Source organism: Asparagus officinalis, chromosome 8 (assembly GCF_001876935.1).
Source record: "Asparagus officinalis chromosome 8, Aspof.V1, whole genome shotgun sequence".
NCBI lineage: Eukaryota > Viridiplantae > Streptophyta > Magnoliopsida > Asparagales > Asparagaceae > Asparagus > Asparagus officinalis.
In genome coordinates, this window is record NC_033801.1 from 7,251,613 (window position 1) to 7,263,246 (window position 11,634).

At 37.3% G+C, this 11,634-nt stretch overlaps 2 protein-coding genes across 2 annotated transcripts; both read right to left on the minus strand.

The window, feature by feature from the left end:
- Positions 77–3,554, minus strand: LOC109851483 (bifunctional UDP-glucose 4-epimerase and UDP-xylose 4-epimerase 1-like). Its single transcript, XM_020421627.1, has 9 exons — positions 3,001–3,554; positions 2,870–2,919; positions 2,429–2,564; positions 1,568–1,669; positions 1,239–1,466; positions 1,032–1,113; positions 875–957; positions 699–790; positions 77–352 (listed from the first exon to the last, which is right to left on the minus strand). The coding sequence occupies exons 1-9, from the start codon at positions 3,217–3,219 to the stop codon at positions 259–261; spliced, it is 1,086 nt and encodes a 361-aa protein (XP_020277216.1). The 5' UTR covers positions 3,220–3,554; the 3' UTR covers positions 77–258.
- Positions 7,830–9,246, minus strand: LOC109822666 (histone-lysine N-methyltransferase ATXR6). Its single transcript, XM_020388897.1, has 5 exons — positions 8,943–9,246; positions 8,558–8,856; positions 8,368–8,468; positions 8,068–8,280; positions 7,830–7,989 (listed from the first exon to the last, which is right to left on the minus strand). Exons 1-5 carry the CDS (start codon positions 9,178–9,180, stop codon positions 7,830–7,832), a joined length of 1,011 nt encoding a protein of 336 aa, XP_020244486.1. The 5' UTR covers positions 9,181–9,246.

Genomic DNA, 11,634 nt, shown 5'->3' on the forward strand with positions numbered 1-11,634 from the left:
TTCGTGAAAGTGGACTTGTCCCTGCTATATATGATACTAGCATCATATTGTATGTGCACTCTTAGTAGCTGAGTTCACATGCAAAAGACCATGTTACATAACTACGTATTCATTCCACATAACTGAACAGGAGAAAGAATTGTCACGCAAGGAAAAGAAGGTTCCAACTCATTGTTTTTGTATCATATTTGTAGCAAAGCAATTAATATAATTTTGTAGATTCGGGAGTTCAGTGATGCAGGATGTTAATCCTGAGTTCTAAGACTCTGGTGGTTGGGATTGGTAACCATACGGATTCTTGCTGGCCCAATTCCATTGATCCCTGCACATCTCCGCTATGCCGTATCTTGCACTGCAAAATTCAGTCGGCGCCGAATAAGTCACTTTGAAAAAGAGGCAAAAGAGGCAATTCATGAAGATCAATATCCAAATTAAAAATTTAAGATTAGAACTAGACTACCATGAAAGAGTTTCCTCAACAGAGCTAGGTTCAAATAAAATTACAGTTCTATGTCAACAGTGTTTAGCTGCAGTGAAAGTGCCATGACGAAACCATTCCTTGATTAAGGTTAATAATGATAAAATCCTTGTATTATGACCGAAAAAGGAAATAATTTTCTTGTTCGTGACTTTTCTTGCACTGATGTCTTCAAGAAAGGAAAAGGAAAAGTTGGATTATAAGGATACGAAAGAGTTACCTCCAACCAAGGTCTTTTTGGGCTTTCTCGGTAGAAGCATATACTTCCGTAGCGTCTCCTGGCCTCCTCGGGCACATCTTGATGGGAATTTTCTAAATTTATGAAGGAAAACAAAAAAAAAATAAACCATTTGCCTAATTTGAGAATGAACTAGATATTTCATGAACTCAACTTACCTTCCCAGCTGCCTTTTCAAATGCTGCAACCATTTCAAGCACAGATGTTCCAAATCCGGTTCCCAAATTGTACGCAATACAGCCTGAGAAGAAAAAAAAAACCAGACTTCAGCAATGGTCGAATAATCTTAAATTTTGTTTCTCAAGATAAGCTTACCGATATTTTCTTCAGCAAAAAGTTTCCTCAGGGCTGCTATATGACCATCAGCCACATCCATGACATGAATATAATCCCGAATCTAGAAGAGAAGGAGAAGAAATGAGCAACTTTGCAGTAATCTTTGCTATACGGTACACATTTTATCTATAAGGCCAATACAATAGTACATATTCTAGGTCAATACTATATATGTTATGTACATACCGGAGTGCCATCCTTCGTTGGGTAATCATCGCCATATACATTTAATACAGGTCGTCTTCCTACAGCAACTTGTTGGATGTAAGGCATCAAGTTATTCGGAATACCCTTTGGATCTTCACCAATTTGGCCACTTTCATGAGCTCCTACAGGGTTGAAGTATCTCAACAATATAACTCTAAATTCTGGGTCAGCATGCTGAATGTCTCGGGCCATATCCTCAAGAAATAACTACATACCAAACAAAAAAACAATGGATCAACGAAATGGTTCTTGCAGTGATCTTGGATTGAGAATATCTCAATGTATATGCAACAGAATGCTGACCCTACCTTAGTCCTACCATAAGGATTAAGTGCATTTAGTTCAGAGTCCTCGACACATGGAATTTTTTCAGGTTGCCCATAAACCGTAGTAGATGAAGAAAATACCATCTGGACCAGAGAATAACATAGAACATAAGTGGTGAAGTGTATTCGAGTAAATATAATGGTTAAAGTAAAGAATGATCAAGCCTTAACTAGAGACGAAGAATTAAAAAGAATAAATAAGAAGCCTTAACTCATATGCAAGCCAAATCCTTCCACATCTTTACAAATATTCATGTCCATAGTCTCTAAAGTAGTGACTAACTTGCCAACATATGGTGTTAATTTTTTGGTTTTTGATTTGTGAATGATAAGTAAACAGTTGATCGGTCCACTATAAACTTCTTAGAGAGAGAATACTGACAGCACAGTTTCTCAATACATAGAAGAGTATGAAGATCTAAGAGGCTAAATCTTAATAATACATGTACTGCATAATAAGCTAACATGAACAAATAATTGTGCCCTTACGACAAAATCAACAACTACAACAACAACAAAACCTTTATAGTAAAATTTTGTTGTTGGCTCATGAATCCTAATCTTCCATTTACAAGAACCTAATCCAAGGGGCGATAAGTTCATAAAAAGCATGCTCATTTCTGAATCGAATTTTCTTGTACTTTTGGATAGAATCATTTGATTAAAATGTGCACATTACATGGACTGAAATTTCATAAGTAATGAATCTAGAAAGTTTATCGATACAAACTTAAATAGAAATATAGCTTAGCCTATACGTTTTGCTCAAAAATGAAACAGAGTAAACAAATAGCAAAAAAGATAAAATGCAACAGCGAGAAAAATAAATTGACAGGAACAAACCTTTTTACAGCCATATTTTGTCATAAACTCGTATAAATGTATCGTCCCGATCATATTGTTATTGTAATAAAGGAGAGGCTTTGCCACACTCTCACCAACAGCCTTCAGTCCAGCAAAATGAATTACAGCATCGTATCTGTTTAAGAAACGGTATTCTGATTAATCATCATAACATTAAATCTAACGTAGGCATCTAGCAATACGCAATTAGTACAAAAGAATAGCTACATTTTTAATGATCAAGCATGACATAATTTAAAATTTCAAAGATCCCTATAATTTTGAAGAACTATTAGTACAAAAGAATAGCTACATTTTTATTTAAATTACACAGTCTACTCTTAAGTCATATGCGGTCATAAACAAAACCCATGTTAGAAAATAGAAATAAACCCAAAACAAACTAACCAATCCCAAATAAAAACGAGTAAAAGGTCTAACCTTGATTCGGAGAAGACCCTTTCCAAATCTTCCCTGTTCCTTAGATCTCCCTACCAAAAACAACAGCAACATTAATCACACACTAACCAAAACTAGCACAAAATTGATTAATCCAAGCAACTAGAACAAACCAAGTAAAATTGGAGATTTTGTGAGAGATCAGGGCCAGCAAGATCTCTAACCCGCTCCAATGCTTCCTCACAAGAGTTATCGAAGTTATCGATGATGGACACCAGAAAACCCCCTTTGAGAAGCTGAAGCACAGTGTGGGTCCCAATGAACCCTGCACCTCCAGTAACCAAGATCCTCTTCTTCTCCCTCATCTCCCCATCTGATGGCAAAGCAGCCATCGACGAAAAGGGTAAGAAATGGGTCTCAAGTTTTTTTTTTTTTTTTTTTGGGTTTTGAAGTTTTTTTTTATAAAGAAGGGAGAAGGCAAAATGATTAGGTAATGGGGCTGGTTTTGTTAGTTGGTGGCTAATGGGTGCACTGAACTGAGGAGAAAGATGAGCTGTGGAGGTTGCACTGTGTTGAAGTACAGAGATTGGTTTAAAAAAAAAATGAAGGTGGAGACAATCAAGGAAGGGGCTGTTGTCGGTGGGGCTTGTTTTGTTTCTGAATGCGAAGAAGAATTGCCATATGAAAGCAGATCTTGGGACTTTTGTTTCGACTGTGTGAGCTTATGCTCGGCAGAAGATGTACTTCTAAAAATGGGGTTTTGCGTGACACCCTTCCAAATCTTTCATATTTGCGGAGTTGATTGTACATTCTTCAGCATAATTTTATATATCCTTTCTGATTCCAAAAGCACGCTAGAATATAAAAATATAACCCTCAATCTTCTCCCACAAGTTCAGAGCATTAATATAAGGGAATTTTTGCAAAATAGACTTTTTTTGCTAAATAATTAGCAAAATAGACCGTTTTGCTAAGTAATTAGCAAAATAGAGGTCGATTTTGAAAAACAACTCAGAAAACATACGGGACTACTAGTCCCGTATGTTTTCTGAGTTCGGATTAGTGAACTCAGAAAATTTCTCAGAACATCAAGATGAACTTAGAAAACATACGGGACTAGTAGTCCCGTATGTTTTCTGAGTTCATCTTGATGTTTTGAGAAATTTTCTGAGTTCACTAATCCGTGTTTAAGTTGGCTCTAAACATAAAACATACGAGATTAGTAGTCCCGTATGTTTTCTGAGTCACTAATTCGTGATTAAGTTGGCTCTAAATATACGGGACTACTAGTCCCTTATGTTTTCTGAGTATTGGCCAAAAAGAGGTCTATTTTGCTAAATATTTAGCAAAGTGATCTATTTTGCTAAATATTTAGCAAAAAATGACTATTTTAAAAAAATTTCCTTAATATAACTCTCATACTTGACCAGATACATGGCACATTTTAATAACCACACCTTCAACAATATTATCAATCATTGAACTTCGTTGAGCTGTAAACAAATCTATAAACAAAAGTAAACCATGGTCAGAACTCAACGGTTAGCACAAGCATGGGGAGAATTGCGACAATGAGATGCAAATGAAGGTGCCAAGTTGCTACAGGGCCTAATTTAACGGGGGAAAAAATGAAAAATTAATTAAGACTAGAGTTCATGCTTGGTACTTGTTTGGAAATGAACAAAAAGAAAGAGAAGAAACAGACAAATGGTTTCATACCTCAAACTTTGTGGAATTTGACATCGTCAACTTGTATTTTGAATTATATATGTCGTATATTATTAACCATAAAGTGAATGTTTTCTGTATTGCTTTGTATTGACTCAGATTTTGCGGACCTTGAACGAATATAGTATCTTGATATTTATTTTGGGCTATTGAACTTGGGTTAATTGCACATAGATCCTCTCTAGCATCATTGTTTAGACTTAACTACATGTGTAGTTTGATTTTGACGGATAAACCATGATTGCTTCTTCTTTTGTCTTTTTCGACTCTTTTACCCGCAGAAAGACTCACTAATTTCACTTGGCTGCAATATCTACCGAAATTTTACACTGAGTGAAAGAGTCAAAAATTTTACCAAGAGGGATTATTTGCCAAAATGACAATGATACTAAGGGGTCTCTGTACAGTTAAATCTAGGGTTATTTGGCTATAACCCTCAAATCTTCCATAAATGCAAATTTGTCTCCAAATCTTCATAATTGCAAATATACTCCCATCTTCCATAATTGCATATTTACCCTCAAAATCTTCATAATTGTCAATATAACCGCCTCCAACAATACTTTTTAATAATGCATATTCAGTTTGCCCCCCCACCTCCACCCCCCCCACCACTCGTCACCCACCCCGCTCTCTGCTCCACCCCCACCACCACCACCACAAGACAACAAAAAAATCTCCTGATCAAATAACCTTCATAAATGTTTATTTACCCCCACCCCCTAGCCCAAAAAACCAAAGCAAAACAATTCATATAATTACTAAATAGACCACCCCCCCCCCCCCACCTACAACAAAAAAATATTTAAGTAGGGAAAATGAGAAAAGACGCAAAAGGTACGGGATCTGCGCTCATTCAATCCTCAGACTGAGTCAATGATTCGATCCGTTAGAAAGGAGAGGAGGGTTATTTTGGTCAACTGGCCCATACACTGTTAATCTAGCAACTCTATGGCATTTGGAGGGTATAATAGCCCAAAATTGAAGATTTGGAGGCATATTAACAATTATGAGGATTAAGGGGTAAATATGCAATTATGTAAGAATTTGGGAGCATATAGCCAAATGACACTTAAATCTTGAATTTGTAAAAGTATGTTGTTCATGTTGTTGTTATTTGTTTCTTTTCACTTTTTGTTTCATTTTATGCTGATGTTGGATTTTGCACGCATAGACTCCTCGGAAGATGTCCAATCCAAGCCTAGAATGTGGTGGTAATGTTGTAGCAATAAGCTATAAACAATGTTAATAGAAGGATCAAAAAAATTTAGATCTAGATTTTTAGATTTTTTTTGTTTTTTTAATTTATTCACATACATATAGAGGATTTTTACACATAAATCTCTTATGTATATTTTATATTTTTAATTGCTACGGTTTTTAAAATATCAAAATAGTCAAAATTCTCAAAAAAAGAGGTTTATTTTTATTTTATTTATTTATTTTTTATTATTATTATTTTATATGGGAACCAAACTCAAGATCTTGAGATATGTCTTGAAACATCTCATCTACGTTCCCAAAAAAAGAGGTTTATTTAGTTTATAGAAAAATGCTGCAATTCATTTTCATCTCACCAAAATTTTATGTTCAAAATTATGTTTTAAGTTGGTTTCTACTAGTAAGGAAATAAAATTATTATGAAACTTTTTGTGGGTCTCATATCCAATAATGAGAATAGAGTGGTTATGGTTATTGACAAGGTCTTCTCATTTGCTACCAAAACAAACAAAAATTCTGTCAAATTTAGAAACCTTACATTTTTTTCATTGTTTATTTCATCCCAAAACAAACACAATTTAGCAAAACAAAGTCGAAAATATTGTAGCATTTGGAGTTCTAATTGATAAAATATTACAACCTAAGTTTCATATCCCAGATGTTGATGCTCGTGAACAAACAGTCGATGAGGGGTCTCCGCTGTAGGATGCAGTTTCGATCCTGACGACCGATAGAGTGGGGAGCGGTATGAATGTTTGGGCGACACCCCCCCCCCCCCCCCCCCCCGACTTACGGCCCGATCCCTCGACTTGAATTTCTAATCTTTCTGCATAAACAAGAAGAAAACCTTAGGAGGGCGGGGACCGTTTCCCCGTGGTACCTCCGACGGTCAAGTCAGTTTGAGAGCTTGAGTGGAGTTTGAGGGAATGACCTTGGGCCATTAAGGCCCTTGGAGCGTACTCTTTTGAGAGTTTATTAGTTCTTTTTCTTTTAGCCTAGGTAGGTTCCTTGTTTTTGTGAAGAAGATGTTCCCTCCAAAACTTACCGTGTGTTCCTCTTTTCTCCTCCTTTTATAGTCCCTTGCCTCTGAGAGGTTGACCCTCGGTTTTGACTATGCACATGAGGTGGCTGAGAGGTGAACAACAGAGCTGCTGAGTCACTCTTCTCCTTCCAGATGTTGACTGGCGATTGGAAGGGAGGTCACTCAAGTACAAGAGGGAAATGGCTTCTCATTACCCTGGATTTGTCAAAGAGGCAGGTCATAGAATAAGTCAGCTGTTTAGTCGTCCTTCTCTCTCCAGATGGCGGCTGGCGATTAGAGGAGAAATCATTCATGTACAGGAGAGCATCATGACAATCTTTTGGGAAGTGACCTATAAGCAGAATATGCGGCTTGGACACAAGATTTGTTAGAATGAAGATCTTGATGGGATTGGTCAATATTGTTGTGTCGATTGACATCTAAAGTGAGTTTGGTCGGATCTTATCCCTTTAGTCGAGGCAGGTTGAGTGAGCTTTGGGTCGAGCGTATGACCGAGTCATATGGTTGAGTAGTCTGCTCAAGGAGTCATCTTAATTGTGAGAGGGCGACTGAACCTGCACTTCGAGTCGTCATGATGACCCTTGGTCAAAAAGAAGACTTGTCTACTCGTCTAACAAAGAGATTTGACCTTAGCTGGGCTTCTGGGCTTCTGAGTTGGTTTGGACCATTCCTCTTTAAGCTTATGGAAACATTTTCTCGACATCTTCATTCTCAGATGGTGAATTACCATAACACCAGATCTTGTAGGTTTAAGCTCAACTAGATGTAAAATGAAATACTAGTCATACTTACCAGATTAATATAGACTAAAAGATCAAGTCTAACACCCAAAAATCACTAAAAAAATGAAAAATCACTATTCACTATGTAACTATCTCCCAACTACAATTTATGAACTTCAAACTACGTGGATCTCAAAAATACAATTTTGATGAGGAATCACCCTTTGCAATTTATGAACTTCAAACTATGTTCAAAATTTGTTGCCACAAAAGTCAACACAGCTCATCATCAAACAAAATGCTGAGTTGGGTACTCATGCTCATATCCATTATAATCATAATACAACCTCTCCCCCTTTGCAATATCTCTCGCTGCAATCAACAGAACCCTGCACTCTCCATCCAAATTGAACCTCACGCACTTCACATTCTGCTTCTTCCTCCCATCCCTGGATCAAAACCAACAAAATTTCCATCAGAACCAATTTTCTTTGAACAAAAAAGAAACATGTAATCATCAAACTTACGGTGTATAGTTGTTGATTCCATTGATGAATCTTGCTATGTTGCTGCGCTTATCGGGGCAAATCACAAGACTCTTTGTTGGGTCTTTCGCTGATAGCAACGTCATCATGCTGTCTCCATCGTCGTGCTCCCTGTTGCTCAAGAAGTCAACATCTCCGACGTATTCAGTGATGATTGTTAAATCTCTGATGAATCTATCAGCCTCAACTGTGAACCTGCTCGCATCAAAATTCAATCTTTAAAATGCCCAAAAAATCCAGTACTCAACAGGAAAATCAAGTAACCAGTAACAAGGAACTAACCCCTCTTTAGGGTCGAATACGACCATTAGAGGAGGGCATTCTCCTATCCCCATCATCTTCTTGCATAAGTTCAGAGCTTCAGCATCCTCTTTACACATTACCTTATGAAAATTTAAAAAAAAAAGCCATTTAAGTTGACTTAAAATTGATTACGATTGAAGGAGATAATCAGTTGACTGATTAATTTTACCTGCATTCCTCCGTGTTCAAGATGAGGAGAGTTAGCGGACCTCGGAGCCATTCCATCGACATAAGTGAGCTCATTACTGTACTTAGCTCCGGTGGCCATCAAAGCCGTCGCTAGAGAAGCCATTTGCTCCATTCTTCGATCTGGGTCTTCGCTCGGATTGAATGGAAGCAGCCTTCTCTTCTTCTTCGCCACTGCGAGCCCTCCTCCTTGCTTCTTCTTCCTCTTCCTGCTCACGGTCTCAAAAGGGGTTCTCTGGATTTTGAAGAAATCGATGATTTTGGTCTGAACCAAAGGAAATCCTGCAAAAAAAAATTTAAAAAGAGGGTCAGTTAAATTGGGGGTAGAGAAGAATGAGAGGGGAGTTGGGGAAATGAGATTTCGGTACGTTTGGGATTATTTTTGTTGGAGGAGCAAGATGGGCAGAACCAATGACCGTCGGGGACTCGAGCAAGGATCGGGCGGAGGCAGAAGAGGTGGAGGCCTCGGTCGCAGCCGTCGCAGAGGAGGAGCTCATCGGGGCGGTCGCCGGATCCGCATCTGTCGCACTCGACGTCGTCGCTGTCGGAGAATTTGGAGGGTTTCTTCGCTTGGGTTCTTCTCCTTAATGGGATTTTGGGGGCCATTGATGGATTCAGGAGGAGGAGAGAGAGGATTGAGGGTTTTTTTTGGGGGGGTTTTCTTTTATTTAACAGCTGGAACTGTTGGATCGAGGAGACAAATAGGGCATATGGGAATTTTCGCGCGCGAAATAATTTTTGAGGTCGCGGGAAGTGAATTTGGCGCGAAGCGGTTTGGTTCTGGCGGATGATTTTTCAATTTGCAGGGGCAAGTATTTGCGGGTGACCGGGTGAGGACACGGGACGGTAACGGGTATCGTATCCTTTTTTTAGGCGAGTTCTTTTTATTCCAATCACACCCATATTCGAGCACAAGAAAATATATTTGCACACCGTTTCAAGACATTAAATGTGTAATTAAGGAATATCAATTTTTGGATCAGTGCACGAATCACAAACTCTAATAATCTAAGAGTTGATATTCTTTGAGTGCACGTTTACTATAATAGATTGTCCCTAGTGGATACATTCTAGCACAATTTGACTTGCGGAGAACATTTTTAGAAAATAGAGTATTGCTATAATGGTCGCTTAAATCTTCAATATTTTCATCTAATTTAATCCTTTGCTGTAGATTTGATTAAATTTCTGCGGTAGTGGAATAATCTTTAATTGTATATTTAAATCCTCTCTGCAGATTCTTGAGGAGATGTTTCATTGAATTTCGGGCAGAAGGAAACAAAGACAGCTGAGAATCGTTTGATTTGTTGTGGTTGGCACTTGGTATATTTATAAAAAATGATAGTGGCACATTACCAACCACAATTCCAACCACACCCTCTCTTTTTGCTACAGTACACCGGGCCCCCACATGAGATTTTATTAAAATCTCATGTGGGGCCCAATGCACTTTAGGGGCTGTTTGGTTCGTTTCCTAGATATAGGGAAATGCATTTCCATGCACAGAAACACAAGTTTTGAGTTTTCCAAACTTTTCTAAGAAATAGATTGTTTCGTTTTGGTTCACACATAAAAAATAGTGGGAAACCAATTTATTTACTTTTCTTGTGTTTGGTTCGCATGGAATAAAATGGAAAACTTTTGTTGATATGATATTTCCTACTTTTCTTGTGTTTGGTTGGTTTTAAAGTTTGTAGTGAAAAGTGTTTATGGTCACAATGGTAAGATTACTCCCACTATATACAAATTTATTTGTGCTCGTTATATGATGTAATTTTAATCATATAAAAGTTCGAATGTAACATGAACAAATAATAATATCCCAAATAAATTATAAATTTTTGTTTATATTAATAAAATCATACGAAACCTGAAATAATATGAATCACTTGTTATGAATTATGTACTTAATTTGACTTGAAATATACATGTTTCAGATTGAAAAAATCACATGAAACCTGTACTAACCTGATTATTCATAAATTTATGTAGTTAAGTTGCATGAATTATCCAAAAAATCTGCTAAAACCTATAAAAACATATAAACAACCTGAATAGCCATAAATATGTATATAACGTAGCAAATAGCCATAAATATGTATATAACAACCTGAAACCTACAAAAACTTATAATATTAGGGAAAAGTGTTTATTGTCACCATGGTAAGATTACCCCCACTATATACAAATTTTTTTGTGCTCGTAATATGAGGTATTCTTAATCATATAAAAGTTCGAATGTTACTGTTTTAGATTGAAAAAATCACACGAATCCTGTAATAACCTGATTATTCATAAATTTATGTAGTACATACCCGAATTACCCAACCAGCCAATTAAACCAAGTCACCAATGCGTTATTATAAGCAAGTGAAATAACGGCAGATGTAACAAAAATAACACAAGAAGGGAGGGGTAGCATCCTCACAACCAAAAATCCCCCAAACAAGCACAAAAGCATCAGTTACCCAACAATGAACATGATACACCAACCAGCCAACCAAAAAAGAACCACGAAACACCATCACAGCCACCAAAAATGAACTAGAAAACACCATCCAGCCACACATAATGAACCAGGAAACACATAATGTACAAACAATGATATGTTAACTTAGAAAATACCCTGAAATGTAAATTTTGAAGTGCTAATAGCACAATATAACACGTAAGTAAAAAAAATCAATATAACACATAGTGTATTAAACTGAAGGTGTTGCGCGCAGCGGAAATTTCGGCAGCACTTCGGCAGCACAACAAGAGAGTCAGATCGCAATAAGAATTCCCGTCTCACCAAGGAGACAAGAATCTGAAGCGGATATCTCAACCAAGTGAGATACCGGCTCTTCCTCTCATCAGTTCTAGGACTGACCTGTCGAGGGATCCTAAAAGCTATTACAAATCACACAAAAGCAGTACAACCAATTTTTACGTGGTTCGGCAAATTGCCTACGTCCACGGGGCAAGGAGGGGGGAGATCTACTATTAGAGAGAATACAAATAGGGTTTACACACACAAGATCTCACAAATAAAACCCTCACAATCTCTCTCAAAGGGCG